The sequence below is a fragment of the Hibiscus syriacus genome, unplaced genomic scaffold (genome assembly GCF_006381635.1).
Source record: "Hibiscus syriacus cultivar Baekdansim isolate YM2019G1 unplaced genomic scaffold, ASM638163v2 tig00110303_pilon, whole genome shotgun sequence".
Taxonomy (NCBI): Eukaryota; Viridiplantae; Streptophyta; class Magnoliopsida; order Malvales; family Malvaceae; genus Hibiscus; species Hibiscus syriacus.
The window spans coordinates 3263959-3290965 of NW_024062672.1; the positions used below are offsets into that span (position 1 = coordinate 3263959).

Here is a 27007-nt window from a genome sequence, read left to right on the forward strand (position 1 = left end):
AAAATTACTTATGTGTTTTGTTATATAAAATGGGGGAGATCGTTGAAAACATTTTGATGTTTCGATATAACAAATAAAGTACTATTGAGTCTTAAGATTTTATATTCAATTTAAAATTATATATTCGATTAAATTATTCAAATATCAAAAATATTACTCCAAGTTTTCAAATGTCAATTTTAATCCTTACTTAAGTGTAAAATTGTGTTTTAATCTTAAAATATTTTTGAAACAATTTTTACAAAGTATTTCGAACCTTAATCGAGCCAAAAACAAGTTTTGTGAAGGGAGGTACTGATACACTCTTGGATGTATCGATACACCCCCAACTTCGAATGTAATATGGGTATCAATACACAATTGATGTACCGATACACTCCTGGCTCTGAGAAACATCGAATGTAATTTGGCTACCGATACACTCTTGGGTGTATCGATACACTAGGTCAACTAACGGTCGAAATATTTGAATTTTACACTGTGTGTACCGATACACCTTGATAGTGTACCGATACACCTACGCTCCCAACAGATTTTTTAAATGGTGTTCACACCATAACGTCTCTATTGACTTCACCAATGATCCCCAACGTTCAAAATCAATCCATGGTGTATATAAACAAGTTCTGAAGCCATTGATCAACAACAATTAAGAAGATAAGCTAGAGAATCAAAGAGAAAGCATCAACCTCAAGTTTGAGTATTTCAAGCCTATTTTTTATTCAATATTCATTTTGCTTTCAATAACACCATTTGTGCTCAATTGTATTCATTCTTGAGTGTTCTTTCTTTGTTCTAGAATTGTGCAAACATCTTGCCTTGTGAGGTTTTTCTGTAAGTTTGCGAAATTTGTATTGTTCTCTTTGGGAGAGAGTGTTCTGAAGAATTTGGGGTATAATTCTTGAGGGAGTTGTGAGGTTACTCTTTGTCCTCAAAAGAAAGACAAATTAGTGAATTTGTGGAAAATCCTTAGTGTGGATAGCTAAGGTAGTAGTCATAGATTTTTGTTGAGAAAGTCGAACCACCCTAAATCGCTGTGCAAATATTTTTAATTTTCTGCAAAAGCTTCCATCGAAATTTTTATTGCCAATTCACCCCTTCTTGGTTGATTCATCGATCGATTAACTCAACAAATTATTCCTAAAAATTTAAAAGAATTATTCAATTGTGAAATAAATATATATATAAAAAACAAAAAGTTTAAAAAAAGAGTTAAATAGAACAATATTGAAAGCAAAAAGAAAAAGTAAAATAAATAATATAATATAATATAATATAATATAATATAATATAATATAATAAAAACGAATATAAAAAATGTTAAATTTTGAAAGAAATAAAAATAAGAAACAAAATAAAGAATGTTAAAAGAAAGTAAAAAAATGTTAATAAAATATTAAATCAGAAAACTAAATAAATAAATAAATAAAAATTAAAGGATCAAATTGAACTTAATTGAAATTTATGGATTTAATTAATACTAGAAAATGAGCTACAAAAAAATGAAATGTTAGGGGACTAAATCGCAAAATATAATAAATTTGATGAATGATTAAATTGAATTAATTGAAAATTCGGAAGCAAAATTGAAACAGGTGATCGAAATGAATTACACTTCAAAAGTTAAGGGTCTGCAGAAATAATTTAACTATCAGCTAATTACACAGTGGTCCTCGATTATAAACACCTTAAACCCAAAAATAATTTCATTTTAACACCAAACAAAAAAACAAAAACCTTAAAACACTTTCCCCTCTTCTCAACCGGCCCTGGTGGCCGGAAAAACCAAACTCAATGAAAAAATCCCCCTCGTTCCCGTAAACCCGAATCTACCCTCAAAAAATCAAAAGAAAGTCTAGATCGGAGTAGATCTAGATCTCAAAGCTTTGACCTTTACCTTGGTTTTCGACAAGATTCTTTGTTCTCCGGCGACCCTTGGTTTCCTAACGTGGTCCTTACGCTCTCCCGGTGGCTTTCGGCGAAGGCTTTGATGTTTTTATTTTTTTGAATGATTTTTTGTGTGTTTTGGGTTGATTGGTTACTTGGTTTGCTCAACCTCTGTTTGCTTGATCTTCAGTTTTTCTTGTGTCTTTTGTTGTGTCCGGCGTGGGACTTATATAGCCCTTGTTGGGGGGTTGTTTCCGATTGCTAAGGGAGTCACTCTCCCCGTTCCCGATTTACTCGGGTTGTGAACGTTGCTGGCTAAAATCTCGGGATGGTTCATCCCGGGCTGCCCCGATTTTCTCTACCGAAATCTCGGTTAGTTGTTGTGCATGGCCACCGACGCGTGAGGAGCCCCTCCTATGCGGCGCCCTTGCTAAGATACGTAACCCTAACCACTACTGGGTCAGGCAGTTGGGCTAGGGTTGTTGGGTTGAAACAAGCCTTCTTCGATTGGGCCTCATTTTGGACTTTATTAGACCCTTAAAAATAAAAAGTTAAATAAAATAAAAATAAGGGGAAAATAATAAATAAATAAATAAATAATAGGTATACTATAATATATTTTAAATAACATTTTCAAAACCCAAATATTATATATATATATTCAAAAATATTTTCAAAACTATATGTTATATATGTTTTCAAAACTATATTATATATATATAAATGGTTGTCCCTTGTTCCCATATGTAATGGGGTAAGGGGAGGTCAGATAGTAGGCTGCCCCCAACACTAGATTGAGAGCAGCTTCCGTAGGAGACCTCCAAATTATGAAATGCCCTCCATGGGACTCAATCCCACGACCTCAAGATTAAGAACCTTATGCTCTACCAACTGAGCTGGATGGTCATTTCATATTATATATATATATATTTAAAAACGTTTTCAAAACCATATATTATATATTTTTTCAAAAATATTTTCAAAACTATATATTATATATGTTTTCAAAATATTTTCAAAACTATATATTATATATGTTTTCAAAAATGCTTTTAAAACTATATATTATATATATTTTCAAAACCTGAATTTAAAAAAAAATTGTTTCCAAAAAAGAAAATTCTTTCAAAAACTATACTATATTATTATATATATTAAAAAACTCCGAACAAAAATGAGTATACAATTTTCAGTTTAATTTGCTTTCAGTTCATGTTAAGAATTTTATTTTAGAAAGAATAAAATTAAATAATTAACTTTTAGGTGGGGCAAAAAATCATTGTTTTTCATTTAGTAAAAGAGTTAAAGACTTAAAATATATTAATTAATATTTTATATGGGACAAAGAATAACTTGAGCATTTAACTCATGAGTTTTTCAAATCGGATATCAAGTAGCTCACTTCGACTCGTAAGAACTCAAGTCGAGTTCTAACTCAAGTCAAGTCCATTCGATTCAAGTGTTGACCGAGTTTTGACAGAATCAAACTTTTTACAATTACTGCACAACAAAATGCATATAAAACTTATTTCCTTCCAATATTCAATGAATCAATAAGAATCCACTTTTGAAATGAAAGGAGCAGCAAACCAGCCCCTCTTCCAATTTGTATAATTTACAGGAAAAAGCTCTCTCTAATCAATTTATATAGACATTTGAAGGCATTGTTTCAGTCCAGGTAAAAGAGAGTCACAATTTTCCGGAGATTCTTGTCTTCTTGGCATGTTTCCATCAGCAACTTGCTATCATGGAAGGCAAAGCAAATGACTTGCTGTACATGTGAAATGATGTCCCTATTACAAAGCCTGTGAATTTTGACCACAGACCGATAGACGATAGCACGTAAGATGAATTTTCGTCTACTAATCACAAAGATTCCCACTTGCAAGAAACTAAGGAATACCATAGATGGCTTCACCAGATAGCAAGCAAAATGATGAACTCAATAAAAGACTATGCATGTGACAAGCTAGATAGTCTTCAAGCAAGTTACTGAACAAGTTTTGCAACTCCATCACTGATGGATTTACTACATTATCTCGCACTGTGTTAAAGGTTGCGGTTTTATATATTTATGTTAGGCTACACGTATAGTCTTACCTGTTTACTAATTATAAGGAAATGGAGTATGATATCTCAGCTATTTTTAGTTTACACAGCTTATGATGATGAATCGAATATTACTGGTACTCTGGGCCTCTACCAAATTACAGATAATCATTTCTCGATTCATCTCTTATATTCCCCGGTTCCTCTCTTCCCTCTTTTCCATCCAAATTATATCCAGTTGCCTCATTTCTCTCATCTCTATTCCTTCAACCTATGGCACCAAACTAGGCGTATAATGGCAATCTATGACCAATCAATAATAATTTAGCACAAGCTAGCACCAAATCATCCACTTTTTCATTAGTATTCAATTGGCTTAAAAATATCTCAGCTGTCTTCATATACAGGCTTGACCTAAATTAAACTGAAAAGTGATTAACTACGGAAAAATCAAACTGAAAAGGGGACTAAGCTAACTTAACTGAAGTCAAAATGACTGGTGAGAAACTTAACAAAGATTACTGTATCACATAAACTGAAGTTAGAATAACAGAATTATGAGTTCCGGCTACTTGTCCAATGCTTACCAAAGCTAATTAGCTCAGTTAAGTGAATGAAAAGTGGTTGCTAGAACTGCTTAGCAATCACCCTATAATGCAACCATGTAATAAGCATCTCGGAAATTAACTGCCTATTGGATTCCACAGAGATCTTATCACAATCCACAAATATTATTAGCTTGAAACCTAAAACCAATGGCCAATTCCACTTGGTGTGCTGAAAGTATGATAAGAAGAATACAGAGTTATGACAAACCTGCTGGCTTCTATCAGAGGTAAATGATCATTATAAGGCTTCTCTATCACAGTTTTGACCTGAAATTTTGAGAATCAAATGTTAAATCACCCCAAACAGGAAAATAACATACGAAAAATTAATTATGGCAAGCGAAAAGTCAGTTCAAGATTGTCTCCCTACTGGAGCCCCTTGGTCTGTTTTTGTCGATAATCTGAGTAGAAGAGTTGGTAGGAGTGCTTTGTGGGAACGTTTCAAGCTCCATGGCAAGGTTGTTAAGGTGTTTATTCCTAATGTTAATAAGAGACGGAAGTACAGGGATTCAACGTTTGCATTTGTTCACTTCGAGAGTCAGGAGGATCTTCTGCGAACAGTAGCAAAGGTAGATAATGCAATGATTGATGGGAGGAGAGTTTCGGTTAGGGTGGCAAAGTACCAGAAATCAGCAAGTGGGAAGAATCAAATTGGTTCAGACGAGGATGGGGCTAAGAGGAGGGTGGTGATTCAAACAAAGAGCTCTAGAGGAAAAGGCATGGTGTTTAACAAGTTTCATTATGGGAGCTCTTATCGTGATAAATTGATGGGAAATAAGAGATTACCAGCAGGGGCATTGAACAGGTTGACGAGTGGCAGAGGAGCAATGAAGGATCCCTACCATGTCTTCATCCCGCTGGAGGAAAGGTGCTGGTTAAAGAGGTTGCTGACTGGTATTCATAAACAATCGTATGATGTAGAACTAATTCAGAGAGCTCTGCATAGTGAAGGTATAAATGCAAATGTTGTGAGATGGGGGTACACCAGGAACTCATGTTTAATTACTTTTCAGTCGGAAGAAGAGAAAATGAAAGCCCTGAAAGAAAAAGCTTTGGACCTAAATTACTGGTTCGACTGGTTGAGGCCAGTTTCCTCGGAAGGGGGTGTTCTTTTGGCGTTCTGCGAAGTGTCTTTAATTGGAGTACCTCTGAACTCTGGAATGAAGTTTTCTTCTCTAGCCTGGCTTCACGGTGGGGGGAGTTAGTGGAGATCAATAAGGAAACACTGCTGAAGTTGGATTGTAGAAAAGCGCAGATAGTAATTAGGGTGAGTAGTCCGTTTGATTTCCAGGAATCGATTTCCATAAACAGTAATGGTAGATTGAATGTGATAAAGATTAAAGTAGAGCTGTCGGTTGATGAATATTCTGAGGTACTGAATGGAGATAGCGACGGAGAATTTTCTGATGAATGGGTGGATGAATCACCGGAGAACTAGTATGACGGTGAGGGGACCTTGAGGGAGGGGGAAGTCCAAGAGGCAGGATAGATGACTAAGGAGAGAGTGGAGACTTCGGCTCAAGAGTGTTTGACAGGTGGCGTGGAGGTTTTCGCTCCTGGAGTTAATGAGGCAATGGATTCGAGGCATTTTAAATATGTGGAGATTGATATTGAGAAGCAGGAAAACTGTGCAGTCCCAATGCATCAGAATTTTTCGGGAATAAATGAAGAGAATAATGGGCGGATTAGAGGAATTAATTTAAGGCCAGTTAGGCCCAATTCTACTAAGAAAAATATGGTCAATATGCGGGCTGATCAAGGAACCAGCAAAGGCGGATCTGTCCAGCTTGGATCTCGTAGGAGATTCAGGTCCTTGGATTCTCCAAGCAGTAATGGAAATCGAATAAGGTGCTCATTTGATTCTCAATACAATAAAAATAGATGGGGCGAAGAGTCAGTTTCCCCATCAAGGTCCTCTTCCCAGAGAACAGGTCCTTCTCCAAACCGTGGTCGTACTCTAGAAAGGATGAGCCAAGCAGTAGAACCGGGAGCAAATTTATCAATAGAGTTTATAGTAGAAGCAGAGGAAGGGGAAATTCAAGAGAGGAAAAGAAGGATCAATCGAAGTCCTCAAGCCATTGTTTGGACGAGGAGGAAGAAGTCAGGGCAATATGGGAAGTTAGCAATTTGATGGGTGTAACTTTTCGAGGAGGCAAGAAAGCTTTTATGAAAAAGGCGAATGTTGTGATTGAGGAAAGGAGGAAGGGGGTGGAATCTGATTTTCTGTCAGTATTAGGTATTTTTCTTTCTTCCTATGTCAAGTTTAAGTATTTTATCGTGGAATGTGAGGGGGTTGGGCAGAAGAGAAAAGTCAAGGGATGTGAGAAATATTATTTTAGGGAAGAAACCAATGTTGATGTTTATTCAAGAATCAAAGGTGGTGAATATAAATCCTTCCTTACTAAGGAGATTAGGAGGGAATATATTGAGCGGGTATGTGGCATCTCCTGCGGTTGAGTCAGCAGGGGGATTGATAACTCTATGGGACGTAAGCAAAATGGAGGTGGAGGCAGAACATGTTCAGGAGAGGATTATTGAAACTAAAGGTAATCTAAAAGAATTGTCTGTTAAATGTTGGTTTATTAATGTGTATGGGTCATCAGTGGATTCAGAGAAAGAATCCTTCTTCGAGACGTTGTCTTTTGTGTTGCAACTGGATGGTACCATTTGTTTGGGAGGTGACTTCAATGCATATCTATCACAAGAAGAGAAAATGGGGAGAGCTCAAACCAGGTTCTCGATGAGAATCTTTAATGAGTTTGTGCATAGGGCTGGCCTGAATGATCTCCCTTTGTCGGGTGGCAACTACACTTGGAGTAACAATAGGGAAATTTCTACTTTTGTTAGATTGGATAGATTTCTGGTAGATTAAAATTTCTTGTCAGTTTTTCCATCGCTAAATCAAAGTTTGCTCCTGAGATCTTTATCGAACCGCAATGCAATTAGCCTGGAAAGTAAAGGTTTAGATAGGGGCCGAAACCATTTAGATTGTTCAATTACGTGCTAGAGGAGGAGGGTTTCAAGGAAAGAATGGTGGAGAAATTTCAGAAAGCAAGGATGGGCAGTAGAAGAAAAGGGATTTCCAATATACTAAAAAGTTCTAAAACGGCAATCAAGGAGTGGTCTAAAGCCAATTTTAGTAAAATGCAAGGATCCATCTCGGAGCTGGAAAAATATATACATGATTTGGAACTCGACATGCAACAAGGTTCCTCTTCTGTCTCTATGGAATCTTTGGGAATGGCTAGAAGGAAGCTTTGGGATCTATACAAAAAAGAAGAGATAGTTTGGCTGCAAAAATCACGTGAAATAGTGTTTGGAGGGCGATCGCAACACTAGATTTTTTCATATGTGTGTTGCAAGTAGTGGAAGGGTGAACACTATTAAAGCGCTGAAAGTGGATGGTCAGTTAACGACGGATCCTGACGATATTAAATCAAATGTAGTAATTTTTTTCAAAGAAGCTTATAATAGGAATCCAACAATTGAGGTAGAGGCTTTGGATTTCAATTTCTCCAAGATTTCAGAGGAGCAAAATTCGTTTTTGGAAAGACCTTTCTCGGAGGAAAAAGTTTGGGAAGCAATATAGGCTTCGGATAGTAATAAGGCTCTGGGACCGAACGGATTGACAATGGGATTTTTCAAAAAGTTCTAGTCAAACTAAAAAGATGACATCTTGAGGTTTTTCAGTGATTTCTATGAGGGGGAAAGATGGGACAAAGGGGTAAATCATTCTTTCATTACCCTTATCCGGAAAAAGTCGAGTTCGAAAATTGTCGAGTTCGGAAGTTGTCGAGGACTTTATACCAATTAGCCTAGTGGGAGGGCTTTACAAGATTCTGTCAAAGGTGTTATATAGAAGATTACGACAATGTATGATACGGTTGTTGGCCCTTCCCAATTTGCTTTCATTCCAGGAAGGCAAATTATGGATTGCTCGTTTATTGCGAACTAGGGGATTAATTGTTGTAGAAGGAAAGGCCTTCAAGGAATTGCGTTTAAGGTTGATTTCAAAAGAGCGTATGACTCTATTGATTGGAATTTATTACTGAAAATAATGAATTGCATGGGGTTTGGACAGAGGTGGAGATCTTGGATGAAAATGTGCCTGTCTACGGTTTCAATCTCGATCTTAATGAATGGTTCTCCTTTGGATGAGTTTCGGATCGTGAGGGGGTCTTCGACAGGGATGCTCTCTTTCTCCTCTCCTTTTTAATTTGGTCGGTGAATTATTGAGTTTGATGTTGTCAAAAGCTGTGAGATTAGGCTTGTTTAGAGGATTTGAGATAGGAAGTCAGGGTGATTCTTTTGAGCTCTCTCACCTCCAATTTGCAGACGATTTATTAATTTTTTGTAATACTTCGATCAGGGAGTTGAAGAATGTAAGAAGGGTGCTTTTGATCTTTGAGATGATGTCTGGATTGCAAATTAATTTATCCAAGAGTAGGTTATTCGGAATCAACAACGAAGGGGTCATTAGTGAGTGGGCTGCTACAATAGGGTGCACAGTGGGTTTATTCTCAACATATTATTTGGGGTTACCTCTTGGGGGAAGAAAAATTCAGTATCATTATGGGATCCAATTATTCAAAAGTTCTACTAGAAATTAGCTGGGTGGAAGGCAGCTTCACTGTCTATCGCTGGTAGAGTTGTGTTGATAAAAACGGTTCTTTGCTCCCTGCCGATATATTTCATGTCAATTTTCAGAATGCCGAGATTTTACTGAAGAGGCTTAATTTTTTTTTTGATAGGAAGTGGAGGCCTCGTTAAAAACTCCCTTCATAATTAACAGGAACACCAATCAGTGTTCCTTAATTAGTAGGAGGAAAAGAGTACCTAAAAATTCATTAATAAGTAAAAGATTACATAAAGTTTAAAACAAACAAACCCCTTACAAACAACCAGAAAACACCAAACAAACATCTTACATTCAATTAACATCCTAATCCAACTAAACAAAACTACCCAATAGCAACGTTAGCTAAAGTATCAGCTTCAATATTAGCTGATCAGTCAACCCTTCTGATAGTACCCTCCGAAACTCATAACAGCAACAATAGCTATCCCTAGATGAAGAAAAACACCAAGACAGCTATCTAAAATCTTAACCCAATCCACAGCAAGATGCTATCAGAATCAACGATCCACCGATTCTTAAACCTCTGAAGAATGGATCAAAAGAAAGTACATCCCTCTTGATAGCAAAAAGCTCCAGCAAAGTTGGAGGGATTGAATTTGTTGATTCTATGAAAGAACCCATCCTCTTGCCAGCCTCAATATAAACTGACTCAAACCATAGAAGCCATCCTCTGAAGAGGCTTAATTCAATATGGAAAATTTTCTTTGGGGGGATTCAGGTGCTAAAAGCAAAATTCATTGGGTAAAATGGTCTATCGTTTGCAAGCCTAAGGCTTTGGGAGGGCTTAGGGTTCCAAATTTAGAGTTTATGAACATAGCATTATTGGGAAAATGGACGTGGAAATTTTCCAATGAGAAGAACTCCTTGTGGAAGAGGATTATTTGTTGCAATAACAAAATTGATCCGAATTCAATGGGGATGGAAAATTCGGCCTCCTACAAAGCATCATGGATATGGAGAGGTGTCGTTAAGAATTATTGTTCGGATGATGATTTTGGGGTATGTTTGCGGAGTAACTTTACTCAATCCTGTTCTGGCATGATGCTTGGCTGGATGGAGTTCCATTGAAAGAATGGTTTCCTCGATTGTTCACTCTATCGAATAACAAGGAGGGGAAGATTGCCAATTTCAGGAAATCAAACTCGTCAGGCTATTTTTGGGACATTTCTATGTGAAGAAATCTTGTCGATTGGGAGATGTTGCAATGGAATGAGCTTATTTCACTGTTTATAATTTCAATCCTTCGTCGTTGATTGATGATCACCTTGTATGGTCAGGAGAAGGTGATGGTCGCTTTTCAGTTAAATCTTGTCTTAGAATCCTTCTTGAAAACTCGGATGATAGTTTTTTGTGGGAAAGAAATGTGTGGCTTGGTGTGGCTCCTCCTCGGGTTGAATCTTTTGTTTGGCAGGTGGTGCTCAACAAGGTAGCAGTCAAAGTAGAGTTAATTAAATCTGGGGTGCAAGGAATTGAAGATCCATCTTGTCCGTTTTGCGGGTTGGTTCAGGAAATTGTTTTTCATCTATTTATTTCGTGTAAAGTGTCACGGGGATTATGGGTAAGCTTTTTGCGTCTTTGGGAGGTTTCTTTTGCAATTTCGGAGTGTCCTGCAGCATTGTTTTCCGTTTGGTTTGACCTTGTGCCTCGATCAAGCATATGGGGGTTCATCCCAGGAGCAGTTTTGTGGTCAATTTGCAAAATGAGGAATGAGATTGTTTTTAACAAAGGGAAATTGGATTATGTCATGTTATCTTTTCTCACGAGGTATAGAGTGGCAGCATGGTTTACTTCAAAATTTCCAAAATTGTTGGTTTCTTTTGATAGCCTAGTGGGTGATCTTGCATGAGCTGATTGTGTTTCGACTTCTGAAAGGATTTCTTCAAAGTTAGTGAGCTGGTCTCCCCCTCCTATCGGTTTTCTTAAAGTGAATGTGGATGGTGCTATGGACAGATTGTGGTTAAAGGGTGGCATTGGTGGGTTACTCCGAGACGAGAAAAGTGTGGTGTTGGGATCGTTCTCAGAAAGAGTTGGCTCTGGCCCTCCTATTATAGCAGAATTGTTGGCAGTGAAGAGAGGGTTGATACTTTTTTTGGAGTCGGGGATGTCGGCAAATCGAAGGCTTATTTTGGAATCCGATAGTGCGGTGGCAGTGGATTGGATAAAAAATCCTGCTAGCACCACCCCGTTGTTCTTGTCCATAGTTAAAGATGTCGCCTCGATTGTGGTTGACAAAGGTGTCATTGTTCTGCATGTGTTGAGAGCAGTTAACTGGGAAGCAAATGAATTTGCTAAAATGGGGATAGCTAATTGAATGGGATTTATTTGTTGCGTTGAGTTTATTGTATTGGGGTTTGTTGGCATTTTTGGTAATTGTGTTATGTTTGCATTTGGTCGAGTGTTTTTAGGAGATAGTTTTTGAGTAGGGTATGATCATTGATGCGTCTATGTAGTGTAATGTAGCACATTGTTGAGATGGTTGCCAATGGGTTTTGGTGGTAGTGTATTCTTCTTGTACTTGGTATTTATGCAATAAAATTCTAAGGCACTCTTTTCCTCCTTTCAATGTCCGTTGAGTCACTATTGTTGTTTGACGGTTATGAAGGGGGTTTTAATGAGGCCTTCCTATTTATCAAAAAAAAAACACCCCAAACAGATATATGCAATTTCAGTTTCACATTCACAATTCGTTTGAGATCTTCAGTAAAACATGTTTAAAACATCAAATTAATAATGTTAAATGATCTAACTGCACAAAAGGCATTGAAATTCTTCATTACAACCACCGGCTCCCAAGGCCTGGACCATGGTGACCACAATCTTCTACAAAGAAATAAAAGCCAAGCTATATACAAACTTAAATTTTGTGCTGCATTTATGCCCCATCACCTAAGACGAGATAAAAATTAACTTTGCAAATAAAAATTTCAAACTTTAATGACATGTGAATTACAAAGAGCTTTAATGCAAAAGCAGTATCATACTATCATCATTAAGTTACTGCAAGCCTAGGACTGGAGATAAACAATCAGACTAGATAACTGAAACAAACTGTGGCTATAAGACACGTCCTACATTGTTAGTGAAATAATTAAAAAACTAGGAATAAGATTGTTTTCAAATGACACCAACAGCAATTTGATTTACATCTTCCAGTGATTGACCAGCGGCATTGCATCAGTAACACTCAACAGAAGAACTTAATAGAAAATAGCTAGAGGTTTAACAGCATGGCCTCTAAGGTTACAAGAAACTGGTCAAGAATTTTCCATAGAATCTACTTCCATGGATATAAAAGGCAACATGTTTACTCATTAAACAAACAAATCTAACAAAACGAAAGGAAATTAACAGTGTCAGATGAAGCAATAACAAACCAATAGCACAGACAAGTTTCCTAAGATTGGCTTAAATGCTATTATAACATACTTACCTTTTCCAACAATTCCTGACTCTCAGGTGGTTGTTTCTTCAAGCTCTGTGGCAAAATTACAGTAAGCAACTCCGGTTTCTCTGCTCTTAAAGCACCTCTGATGACAGCTGCATTAGTACCTGATGCACCTGATGTATAAATATGGTTTTTCTGCAAGCCATGTTAGCAGCATGGTCAACAATTTTATGAGGAAAAATATTTTTTTTGTTTGAGAAAAAGCCTGAGACTCAGAACATTGCAACTAGTATTCATATTGATGTGCCACATATAGAAGGATAATTAAAAACGAAGCATGGAACTTACAGTTATAACTAATGCATAGCTAAGAATCTCAATAAGCTCTTGGTGCATGAATCCCATATTCCGTATTCCAAAAAAACCAATAACTCTAGGCCCTTGCTGCTGAATTGCTAATAACTCCTGCAAAATATATGATTACATATAGAAAGTTAGCAGTCAAAACGAATTCCAGAAGACTAAAAATCAGTAAATGTTTTCAAGCTGCAATGAAGACTTGGCTAAGACATGAAATACACATCATTTATGATTAAAGGTCAATGTTAGATGGCCAAAGATCCTCTGCTCATTTAGTAGTAATTAAACCAGAGACATTAAGTTCAAGAAATTGAGGTCTTCCCGAACATTCATTTCACAAGCTACCAAAAGTTCTTGCAGGGCTGATGTTAGGTTTGGGGGTTGAGAGGGGATGTGTTTTGTATTGTTTGGTTTCTAGTGGAAGTTAGATTCTGATGTTATCTAAGTTCTATTTTTGGATGGTTCAATAAAATTATGAGACACTCTTTTCCTCCTTCCAATGCTCGACGAAACTTTCATATTTCGTTGAGTATGAAGGGGGGGTTTTAATGTGGTCTCCCTATTCTATCAAAAAAAAAGTTCTTGCAGGGCTGCACGTATATCATAAAACAAGGCTCTAAGAAAGATACACAGGTAAAGACATTTGTAAAAATATCTGTTATAACCAATAAATTACAGGCAAAGTAGGGGTATCCATTGTACAGGCTCAGTTCTTTACTGGCATCCGCAAAAATCAAAAACATTGAACTTAAGTGGTATTGTCCTATAAAAAGATCAAATACCTGCAGATAATCTACATCAGGAACCGGTTTCAGCTCCGAAACCATAACTGTCCCTGATCCCTCCACAATAGATTGGGCTTGTGTTGGAATTTGTGTCCCAGTATCTTCATCAGAACTAAATAAGCAAACCGCATTCTCCTCATCATATCTATAGCCATCCACCTCTTGCTCTCTTCTTGTATGTCCACAAAGCCACTAAACCAGTACATTAAAACAGAATCCCTGACAGTAAATCATTAGTGAAAACTAACTGCCCACTAAGAGTGGTGATCAATCGAGACCTCAGACGATAATTTTCAGACATGTTGAAAATTGAGTATCCTTTAATCAAAATATAAGAGTATACAGAGATGCATTTACACATGGCAGATCATACAGTTTAAACAGATTCAACAACTGCTATTGAATATACGTTATCATAAACTTAATATGAAAATTTGTCCAAAAAGAATGTGATGATGGTTAGCTTGGAGTCACCAGATAATACTTACGTAACGAATACAAGAAAATTGATTAATTAGATGCCAATTTTACGAATTTAAAGAACCAATTAAATTGTTTTCTATTAATATTTCGGAGTTCAAAGGCAATAATCAGATAAGAAAGTAATGCTGCCAGTAATCAACCACAGAATTTGTGACAGAAAGCATTCTCTTTTTTTCACAGAAAGAATGCATTTCACTGTTTTCGTTTTCAATAATTATTTTCCTAACAGTTAGATACTCAACATTACAAACAACCTAAAGACATTACCTTCCAATAGAAAATAAAACATTTGGAGTGGAATGGAAATAAAAATGACATAAATCAATAGAATCAATAGAAGATTGTAATAATAAATCCGCTGACCCTTTCAAACAGTTTTCTATTTTGTTTGAGGTGCAATTTCTCCTGCTCTCCAACGGTAACCGACCACCCCATATGGGGAAATAAACAGATATTATTAATCATCATCAGAAGTGCAATTGATTTTGATTCCATATTATTTTTTTCCTTTTGATTAAAATATTTTAAAGTTACAAAATCACTGTATTAACATCTTTGTAGTCATACATCATATATACGAACATGTTTCAAAGGTGTAAGCGAAACAATATATCTAAATAGAAATCTAAGCCAAATCACATTCATCCAACACTACAACTATATCTACATCAGAAACAGAGATCTAAGCCAAATCACATTCATCCACAAATCCTGTTCAGGTATTCTCACAGGAACGTATAGGTATTCTCATAAAGACAAAACTACATTACCAGCATTTTCAAAAACTTTTTGAGGGAATAAACAATCCAAATGACATGTTTAGATTAATTTCCCTAAACATCAGAAATTACATATATGACTACATAGATTCATAGTTCAGCCACTTCATTATACAAACAATTTAAGAAGAAGAAGAAAATCAGAAAACTGAAAACCCCAAATTCAAAAACAAGTTGATATTCCCATTAAAAAAGGAAAACCAAACAAAACAGAAAGAAGAGCTTGAAAAGAGAAAAATTTGGTTGAGAATACCTTTTTCCTGGAGAGAAAATGTGGGTTTCTTCTGAAAGTACACGAAGAGGAGAAACTAAAATTAGGGTTTGCAGAAGAGAGAAAAGAAGAAGATGGAAATCTAGTAGGAGTTGTTGAAGGCAATAACAGCTTCATGGGTAGAGTAATGCTCATTTGGTAATTATTAGCTGAAATGTTATAATTGTTTCTTTTGCCAGGCAACTTTTCATACTCACTCTTCCCTAGGCCTCACAGATTTTTTAATATATAGGAGCTTCTTCTTTTTTTTCCCTAGAAAGTGAAGGAAAAAGTAATTAGAAAAGAAAGATTTTTCCTCGAGGAAATTACTGTTTTGTGTGATTTGTATAACTTATATATCTTTCCAGTGCATTGGATATTTGGATTAGATATTTATTTATTATGCCGTGTAGCATAAATAATTGTTTTTTATAAACTATATATTTAGTATTTAAATTATTAATTTTGATATTTTTTAGTACTTAAACTTTTATTTTTTTTTAAATTATACCTAAGTTTAATTTTTATTTCATTTTAGTACCCATCGTTAAAACTTAACGGACGGGCTCGTCGACTGTCACACCTACAATCGTCGGCAGTCGTATCCTTCGGCCGATGAAGCCCAAACTTTCCAACATGAACATTTTCGACCCCTAAATACATTTTCGACCTCCATTTAATTAGAAAACGCCTCAATCTCCTCAAATCAACGATGAACTCTTCAATTTCTTCATCCTTGATCTCCATGGTCCACCGTCCAATGGGCTTGAAAATGGACTATGTTGGTCGATTAGTCATTCTCTTGCGGTCCACCGTTTAGATTAGTTGTCCGTCCATCAAAGTTATGCCACGTCAGCCCACAAGTTAAGTTTTTAACGATGTAATACTAAAATAAAACAAAAACTAGACGTTAGGTAAGGTTTTGAAAAAAAAAACAATGAAAGTTTAAGTACAAAAACGAATCAAAATTAATAATTTATATGCTAAACGCGTAGTTTACTTTTTTTTCATTTATTCAAGGCCGGATATATCACTAAGCTATGTACCAAAATCCATGTCCAATTCAATCATCTAAAGAATAAAGTGTTAAAAAATATATTTTAATATTTTGTGTTTTCAACTCTTGAATTTGACTTAGATATGTGATTTATGTTTGAATTTAATTTATAATTTTTAGGCGATCTTTCAATAGTTTGACTCCTTTTATGATTCGTTTTTCGATGCAATCAGATTTGTTTGTATATATCTTTTGTTCGAGTTTATTTTGTTAGGTTTTTTAATATTTTTTTTGTATGATCATTGTGTATGATATTAAGTGATTAGTTTTCTTATGCTAATGATTATAGAAAAATATTCTTATTATGTGTTTAGTTTAAGATTGTAATTGTAAATTTTATTTTAATTTAATTATTTTTACTTTTAATAAAACTAACGGGTTCTTAAAAAACATTTGATTTATTTTTAAAATTTAAAACTTTATATATTTAAATATTTGATATATAATAATATTTAGTTTAAATTCAGATAGTAATTAGGTACTTTACTAATAAACAATTATTTAAATTTTTAGTTTAATTTTTTTAATAATATGGGGTATGTACAAGGTAGTATTGTTTAAAAATAACTCTTAACTTTTTGACATTGATTGCTTGTACCCCTAGCATTCATGAGACTTGAACCCAAGATCTCAAGGAATAACAATGATTCCTTTATCACCGAGATCACAAGGTTGATGCAAAAATTTAGTTTAATTTATACATTTGAATAATTAAAAATATAAATATTGGTTTAGCTACTTAAAATATAAATATTTGATATATGAATAAATTTTAGTTTTTGATTTTATGTTTTCATTTACACTTAATATTGTTTAGCTATTTATCATATCAATATTTAACACATTTTATTTTACATTTCCTTCTTTATAGTATTATTTTAGTTTTCTTCTCAGTTTTATTTTAATTTTCAATTTTTAAATTTAAAATTAAATATTTTAATAGAATCCACGATTTTTTGGGATTGTCCTCCTGATTCCTAAAGTTTCGTTCTGACTAATCCGAATTAGCTCGGGTCGTACATCTGATTTTGGTGGGTGAGTATTTTTCTATGTACACAAAGACTCAAACTCGACACATACTTAAATGATATCAAGCTGATTACCACTTGAACCAACCCGTTGTAGAATCCAATATTCTTTAAAAATATTTGAAACATACTCACGTTTGTTCTTGAAAATTCTTAGGCTCCTAACAAAACAAAAAAATCAAGAGAATTTATGAACATGGAAAGAGTCTGTCATATCTTAATGCAAAATTTGCTAGGATCGAAAGAAACTAAATCCACTAGTTTAGGGCTCGTACACATCAATTCTTAATTAATATAACAATTAATATATATTTAAATTATAATTATTTTTATTTAGTTCTAATGATATAAATATTACTTCCTTTGTTCAATTAAGTTTATTCTTTATTGACTTTTTTATTTTTTTAAAAAAATAAACTCATTATTATTTAAAAGTTATTATGGATAAAAATATGACCAAATAGTTTTTAAAAAACTTCAATCAAACAGTTTTTGAATATATATTTTATAAAATTTAATTGTTTGAATATTTAAAATAATTATAATAAACATTTAAAAAAAATTCTTTTTAAAAATTAATAACAAATAAATTTAATGGAATGGAAGGAATAACATTTAGAATTTGAACCAAACATGGGTTTACATTCTCTATCTACTCTTGTGGTCGTGGAGGATAACTTATTTGATATTTCTATAGATGATGGGGGTTGATGAATCCATCAAATGGTTTTAATAATAAGAGGAAGTATTGTTCTTCTTAAAGATTTTGGGTTCGAGTAAGTACGTCTGCAGAGTATATATGTTATCAATGATTAAAAAAAATTCTAAATAGATTCTTCTTTATAATCACCCTACACTAATTTTTTTTTAAAAAAAAGTGTATGTTAAGGAATTAAGTTCCGCGTATACTTTTCTCAAGAGAAACAAAACTACATGCTTCAAAAATGGAGAAAGCTTATTTGAAAGATTTTTACGTCAGCTCAGTTAGTGACTATTTAAAAACTTAAAAAAATATAAAGACTTATTAAGTATTAAACTCAAAATTCATCATGAACTAAGACAACTATAGTGATTAAGGGATTGTTGTTATCCTTGAGGTTTCCAGTTCGAACACTGCTCATGTGGGAGTATGAGCGTTTATTGTTAAATAGTTGAGAGTCTTTGTACATATATTACTTTGTATTCACCCTATATTTATAAAAAAAACTCAAAATTCACAAGATAACACTTAATTTGTGTAATATTAAGACTTACAATGACCTAAATTGTTATTAGACCAAACAATTTAAGAACACGGGGTTACCGTTCTTTAGTTCGATCCTACTTGATTAAATATTTAATAAAATTTTATATTTTTTTAATTTAAATATATATTTATATATGAACCAAAATACTATTAGATCAAAATTATATCAAACATACAAATCTAACAGGGGTCGGGGCCCCTTTGAGCCCTCAATATACTCCGCCTCCGAGAGCAATTGAAGAATTTTGTGATAAAGCTTGGGGTTAAACTTAAAGCTTCAAAAAATTTAGAGGTGTAAATTAAAATTTTTAAATTTTTTGAAGAGATTAGTTTATATTTATTTTCCAAAAAGTTAGGGTATAACTAAATTTTTTGAAATTTTGAGAGGTTTAATGAGAATTTTTAAAAATAATGGAATGTGATTTAATAAAGAACATTAAAAAATTTAAAGTTTAATCTGAATTTCTTAAAATCTTGAGGAATCAAATTAAATATTTTGAAAATTTTAACTTAAATTATAATTTTTTTTAAATTTTGGATCATAACCTCCCCCAATCCCTTTTGTGTTGCGCCACTAATTCAGAGAAAATTATCGTATTAATTGATTGAGGTATGAGGATCGAAAACACTTTTTTTTTTCTCAATCCGTAGTGGAAAAGGAATATGTTGAGTGGAATTTAAGAGTTGAATGGCATTCGAGTCAAATGGGAATTGAATGTTTTGAAGGTGGCGGTAGGCATTTTACTTATTTGTTTCACTTTTCTAGGTTACAAGACATTGATCATGTAATACGGCCCATACTATATTGTGGATATAAGATGTCACGTTGGGTCACCTGAGCGAGTAACAAATTCAAATCTTAATTTTTAATTAAATATGCGTTATTTTTAAAAACGTTATTTTTATTAACTTGTGAGTGAAAATAATCTGAACATTAAATTTTACAAGCTCAATAATAAATATATAATATATTATGTTTCATGCAATTCATAAACCAAAACATGCAATTTAAACATATGCATAAACATTTATGTAACTTAAAACATTAAATTTACCATGCCTTCGATACAATCGAGTTAACAAATTAAACATTTAGGCTCTTATGGATGGGGCCGTAAACAAGTCTGAGTGACTCTAAAATTTTAAAATAGAATTTAACTCGATTCGAAAATTCGCGGGCCTAAAATTTACAAACTAGATTCAAATTCGAAATTATGAATTGGAGCTTGAAAAAACTTGAAAAAAAAAATCTTAAATTTAACTTGATTGAAACTCGAACCTTAACGTTGAGTACATGAAAGCATTATACTACATTTAAAAAAAATCAACACAAAATATATTAATAATTTGTTTTTTAAAAGGCTTAATATAAAAAAAATGTCAAAATTATATATTTTCCCCATTTAAGTGACTAAACATTTTTCAGTCAATCTAGTTGACTAATGTTACCATTTTAAATATCTCAGTTATGACAAACATTAAAAAACCATCATCCACTTAAAATTTGACACAGGTCATTGATTATAATTCTTTCTTTAAAATCCAAATGTATAAAAAATTAAAATAAATTAAACATTAAAACTATTATTTTAATCATAATTACTTTAACTAAAAACCCAAAAACTTATCATGATTCTCCTCCTCATCTTCCCTCTAAAACTCTCCTTCTTCTCCACTTCCACTCTCCATTATCCTCGTCCATTTTCGTTTGTTTTTCATTTATATTTTTCATGTACAGTTCATCAATCCCATGCCAACTTTCCTTCTTTATCAATCCCATGACAACTTTCCTTCTTTCTTTTTAAGAACTCTGTTGGGGCCAAGATGAAGAAAGAGATTTGTAATTTTTGCAATGGTGATTGTTCCACCTCCACTCTCAAACAAAACTACTGCGGTGCCGCTGTTATTGCTTCATCGGACCTCATTCACTCCGCCGTCTGTTGTTGTGTCGAATACCACCGTATAAAGCTCACGAACGACTTTGGGGGAGATGATCTTAAGATTGGAGTTAAGAAGAACGTGCTAGAAAATCCAAACATTCCACTCGTCCAGCTCTCTTCATGAACTTGTACAAATCGACGCCACAAAGATAGCTGCTGTGAAAACCTTGAAGAATCAAGAGGAAGGGGGAGAGGAGAGGGGCAGGAGAGGTAAAGAAGTAATTAGGATTAAACTAATTTTTGGGGTTTTCAAATAAAATTTTATTGAATTTTTTAAATAAAATTTTTAAAATCATCATAATACGAATCATGCTATTTAATAGGAATTTTTTAATGATTATTACAATCAAACACTTAAAATATAACGTTATATACGTAGATTGGTTGAAAAAATTTTAGATACTTAAATGAGAAAAATTATATAGTTTAGGCAATTTTTTTTTATATATTAAGCCTTTTAAAAAGAAAATTTTAATATATTATTTTTCTGAGTTGCTCTCGAGCTTTCCGAGTCGAAGTAGTTCATTTCGGCTTGTTAAGAACTCAAGTTAAGATTAAACTCGAATCGAGTCCATTCGAGTCGAGTATTTTTGAGATTTGACATAGTCGAACTCAAGTAGCTCATAATCTGTCTCCTCTTATTTACAATCCTACAAGTGACATTGTTATTAAAGAAAAGATTAAACTACAACCATGAACACTCAACTATAAATAGATTATAAATTGATCATCGATTTTTCATATTATCAATCATACCACTTAACTATTTAAATGAAAATCAAGATATCAATCACTAATATTTAACAAATAAGTTGACTCATGAGTTAAAAAATTCATATAATTACACTTTTGATACATGTTATTCACATTTTATTAATTTAAATTCAATCTTCCAATTTTATCTTGAAACGTATCACTTGTGATTAGAAGAAAATAAAGATTCAAGTCCAGGCAGGGAGAAAGTCAACGCTGAGCCAATGGACCAAAATCATTATATGGCCTTAAATTGACAACATTTAGTAATATAACTTGTGCCTTATTTTTGAAAAATGAATAAAAGGGTAAGGGAGAGATTTGAACAAAAGACTAATGAGATTATAAAAATAAATTTAACCATTGAATCATTTTTATCGTTTATTTTATAATTGATAACATTATTATATATATTAACTTAAAAATATATATTTTATTATTATAGTAACTTTAAAAAACCATTTCACTCGACCAACAATCAGTTGGTCTAGTGAGATGAGGCATTAGATCCCTTAAACAAAGTCAGAAGTTCAAATCCTAGTGTTTGCAAATGGAGCATATTGGGTTGGGAGGGCCACCCTCGCCTCTATAGTACCTGATCTGGATTAATCGACCTATAGATTGGACACTGATGATTATAATCCAAAAAAAATATTTCACTCTTATTCTAACTTAAAAATATATATTGAATTCTTATTTTACCTTGTAATTCTCCTCCTAACATAAAAATATATTTTGTTTTTGTTTTACTTTCAAAAAATATATTGTATTGTTATATTAATTTGAAATATATTATATTCTTATATTAACTTTAAAAATATGTATTTTTTTATCTTAACTTCGAAAATAAAATTTTAATATTAACTTAAATTTAAAATAATTTATTTATTTTTAAAATTAATTATTAAAATAATTAAAATATATTTATTAACACATAGTAATAGTATATTTAAATTCACTCACTTACTTTAAATCAAGTTCTAATGAACTAATATATTTTTTATTGATAGTGTGATCCAATTAAACAAACGAACATACAAAAATAAAATGCATTTTTATATATATTCATTTCACTAATCATTAAATATTTGAGTTATCAAAAAGTAAAAAAATGGGAGTTGAAAAGTCAGGCAGGAGCAGGGCGTTCGGGAGTGCGAGCAGGGTTGAGGAGCGCCGGCGTAGGGGTTTCTCCGTTTTATGGACAATGTTAGCAAGCGGGTCCTTCATTCAACGACGAGATCAGCGTTTGAAGCTTATGGAACAAACAGTCTTAGACGTGTTTGTGGCGTATAAGAATAGGAAAAGGGAGAACTTGCGTACATCATTTGCATTCATCCGATTCAAAACTTTGGCGCAAGCAAAGAAAGCTGTGAAAGAATGTCATGGCAGAGTCATTGACGGCTATTAGATGCGACGAAGAAGAAGGAACCCATAGTGAAAAATGTGAGAGCGATGAAGGAGTCAGCGTCGGGTTCAAAATCCTTTGTGGAGGCGTTGGTAGGGACAGAGCATAGAGATTGTTCGGGACCTCTTAAGAGCCTCGTCGATGACTGTTGTGGTAAGGCAGAGACGGTTGTTAATGTTAAGATTGTGGAGAATACCGAGCTTAATGCCGTAGAATTTGGTGATTCATCCAAGAAATATATTTCTATCCCTAAAGTTGAAATGGAGTGGAGAAGACATTGTCTTGTTGGGCAAATCAAAGGAATGTATGACCAAGAGTTTGTACAAGACGTTTTAAGATCGGAGGGATGGGACGTGAAAGTTAGTGTCTGGCATGGGCTTCTCTCGGTCTTGCAATTTTCATCGGAGGTGGAACTGAATTGGTGTTGGGCTAAAGGAATACTTTAATTGAACACTGATTTGAGGAATTAGAGAAACTAGTTGGTTTTGAGGGAAAGGGAAAGGGAAAAGTGAAAGTGTGGATAGCAATTCAAGACGTCCCTCTGGAAATTTGGAGTGAACGGTTTTTTGAAGAATTGGGTAGTCGTTGGGGATCGGTAGTGAAGGTGGATGAAGATACGATCCTGCGAAACATGTTTGATGTTTCCAGGATACTACTTAACGTCCAAACGACTTCTAAAATTCCGAACAGAGTGGTGATCCTCATCAATGGCAGAGCGGTTCCGGTGAAGCTAAGCGTTGAGGATTATGAAGGTGAATGGAGGTTTATTGATGGAAGGGCTCGAGTGAAGACTGGAATAGGCTCCGATGTAGTCGAAGTGCAAAATAACATTGTCGGGTATACTGGGCAGGGTGTCACCCCAACACATTTGATGGGGGACGAGAGTGACAATCAGATGGAATCTATCGATAGGGGTGGAGGATATTTCAGGAGAAACATATTTGCTGCTATATTCGAAGGAAGACATTAATGTTACTTGTGAAAAAGAGTGTACTAGTGGTGGTTTGCACGAAGTGCATATTGTCTCAGGAAGTGTCAGCTACTCAGCGCTACGCCATTGGAGGTTCAAGTAACAACTGAGCAAGATGTCTCTAGCCAGTCTGTATCCCACTTTTCGAGGTTGATTGAAGTCCCGATTGAAGTCGAAAGCAAGACTAGTCTTTTTGGGCAGAGTTTAAGCTTGCAAAATTCAGGTAATCGAGAGAATAAGAATCACGGTACTGGTTTTGATCTTGTTCAATTGTGTGCAGGTTCTGTAATGTACAAAGGAAAATCCAAAAGAATAAAAAAGCAGGTTGGAACAGGCAAATTATTGATCAACAACAGAGGTGGCAGTTGTAATGGGATTCGAAACGAGCTGGATTCTCTCTCATTGAAACCAGGGCAATCGTCAAAAAGTGGAGCTATGGCCATACTCGAGATGAGCACTATGTTTGGCATTCAATTTAGTGTCCCGGATAGGGATGTGGTGGCTCGCTTAGAAGAGATTGATGGAGTGGAATGAGCTAAGCTAAATTTGAAGTCGATGGGTGAGTGTTGTGCGTTGTTTTTCTGTTATCTATGAATTTTTGTATGATCTCATGGAATGTGAGAGGTTTAGGGAGAACTGAAAAGATTAGAGCGGTAAATCGGGTGATGCTTGACAGTAAGGCCAAAATAGCATTCCTTCAAGAGACGAAACTAGCGGCGGTGAATCTGGGTGTATTGAAAATAATTAAGGGAAATTTTTTTCAAGAAAGTGTGGCCTCAGTAGCTGAAGGTATTTCGTGTGGTCTCTTGATATTGTGGAACTCTAGCTTCTTTCAAGCTAAGCAGAGCATAGTGAGGAGAAGAGTGGTTGTAGTGGATGGCATTTTGCTACAAGCTAACATGCGGGTGGGGTTGTTTAATGTGTATGGTCCGAACGATCTCAGTGAAAGAGTGGTTTTCTTTGAGTTGTTAAAAGATCTTGTTAGCGAGTTAGCTATTCTAGTAATCATCGGGGGAGACTTCAATGTTGTAAGGTCGATTGAGGAGAGAAAAGGGGGTACTGCGGATACTACAACAATGAGGTTATTCAATGATTTCATACAGGCTTGCGAATTGATTGATATTCCTTTAAATGTTAGTTCGTTCACATGGATGCGTGGAGGAATTTCAGTTTCTGCTAGTAGGATCGATATATTTTTTTATTGCTACAGAAAATTTGTGCCAATTCTCGTTTCTGTCTCAAACTGGCATGCCGAGAAGCTTGTCAGATCATACTCCAATTTTGATTCAGGAAGCTAGTGTTAGTAGTGGTACGCGCCCTTTCAAGTGGTTCTCCCACTGGGCGAATAACCAAGAGTATGTCAATATGGAAAGGATTGATAACAATGGTTGTGCTAAAGACATTGGAGTACTGCTGAAACGGATAAAGTATGCATCGAATGAATGGGTTAAGGAGTTGACATCAAGGGAAGCGGGGTCTGTGTCTGAGTTGGAAGCTAAAATTAAAGAGCTGGAAGATTTAGTGACAGGTAGTCCTGGTGATCAGAATATGTTAGCGGAAATTGGGGAGCTTAAAGGTAAACTGTGGGATTGGTATCGTAGAGAGGAAAGGGAATGGCTACTGAAGTCTCGTTTGAAGTGGTTTGCGGAGGGTGATTGGAATACTAGATTTTTTCATCTTTCAGCAACACTTAGAGGACGATCTAATCAGATATCAAGTATTCAGATGGGGAATGAAGTGGTTACGGATTTAAAGAAAATATCGGATACGATGGCTGAGCATTTTAGAAATAGCTATAATCAAATTTCTACCTTGCCAATCAAAAGTTTTGACATACCGTTACGAAATTGAACAAAGACTCCGTCAGATTTCTTGAAGCCCCGTTCGAGGAAAATGAAGTATGGGAAGTTGTGTTCAAGTTGGACGGTTCGAGGGCACCGGGGCTTGATGGGTTCAATCTTGACTTTTATAAGCGGTTTTGGGGTACGGTAAAGGGTGATGTTATGAAGTTTTGTGAGGCATTCTATACCCAACAAAATCTTGACAAGAACTTCAACCATACCTTTATCACTCTTATTCCGAAAAAGAGTGCTCCGGAGAGAGTTGATAACTTTAGACCTATATCAGTAGTGAGTAGTGTTTACAAGATTTTGGCGAAGGTATTAGCCAAAAGGTTGGCAAGGTGTATTGATGAAGTGGTGGGGGACACTCAGTTTGCTTTCATTACAGGCAAACAGATCGATGATTTTTCGTTTATAGCCAATGAAGTTATCGATGACTTATGGAAGAGGAAGGAGGAAGCAGTTATATTTAAAGTCGATTTCCGGGGAGCCTATTACTCGATTGACTGTAAATTTTTGGATTTGGTGATGTGTAAAATGGGATTTGGTCAAAAGTGGCGTAGGTGGATCTCCTTATGTTTATCTTCAGCGTCCATATCCGTTTTGGTTAATGGCTATCCGTCAAGCAAATTTAATATAAAGAAAGGGTTGGGGCAGGAGTGCCCTTTATCTCCATTTTTGTTTAATATTGTGGGTGAGGCGCTGAGCTGTTTAATAAGGAAGGTTGAGTCATTTGGGATGATTATAGGTGCCCTGATTGGTTCAGGTGGTCTTCACATTACGCATCTTCAATTTGCTGATGATCTTATCATGTTCTTGGAAGCTAAAGATGAGTCCATAGTAAATACGAAAGGAATTCTTCGCATTTTTGAACTAGCGGCAGGCCTTAGTTTGAACATGAGTAAATCAAAGCTTTATGGTCTGAAAATTGATGAGTCGTATACCAGGAATTGGGCTAACAGTGTGAAGTGTGGGGTGGAGAAGCTGCCATAGATGTACTTAGGATTACCGCTAGGAGCGCCGAGAAACTCTTTATCCTTGTGGAATTCGATTGTGGGGAAGTTTGAATCAAGTATTAATGGATGGAATGGTAAAATGCTTTCGTTCAGTGGTCGTCTTACTTTGATTAAATCTGTAGTTGCAAATTTACCAGTATATTATATGTCTCTGTTTCAAATGTTGGCCGGGATAGCCACTAAATTGAATAAAATTATTGTCAATTTCCTTTGGAAATATGGAGAAGAAAAGCCAATTCATTGCATTAGTTGGAAGCAGTTGTGTAAACCGATAGTATATGGAGGTTTAAGTCTAGTGGATATGCGCACTAGAAACCGCTCACTGTTGAATAAATGGATATGACGCTTTAATAGGGAGCAAATAGTCTTTGGAGAAGGATAGCGGTCGAGAAATATGGGCTTAATGGACAGTCCTTGCTCCCTAGTGTTCCTATTCCTATGAATGCCTTGTAGTCGTGGAAAAATATGATGGAGCCACTATCCTCGATGGAGGATGTTTTCTACAGGAATCTAAAGTTGCAGGTGG

General features: G+C 34.8%; 1 protein-coding gene across 1 annotated transcript; it reads right to left on the reverse strand.

Annotated features, from left to right (window-relative positions):
• Positions 1-3554: 3554 nt before the first annotated feature.
• On the reverse strand, positions 3555-15406 carry LOC120116809. The gene is made up of 6 exons (XM_039137228.1): positions 15229-15406; positions 13711-13905; positions 12917-13033; positions 12614-12763; positions 4753-4811; positions 3555-3692 (listed from the first exon to the last, which is right to left on the reverse strand). The coding sequence occupies exons 1-6, from the start codon at positions 15379-15381 to the stop codon at positions 3557-3559; spliced, it is 810 nt and encodes a 269-aa protein (XP_038993159.1). The 5' UTR covers positions 15382-15406; the 3' UTR covers positions 3555-3556.
• Positions 15407-27007: the final 11601 nt, after the last annotated feature.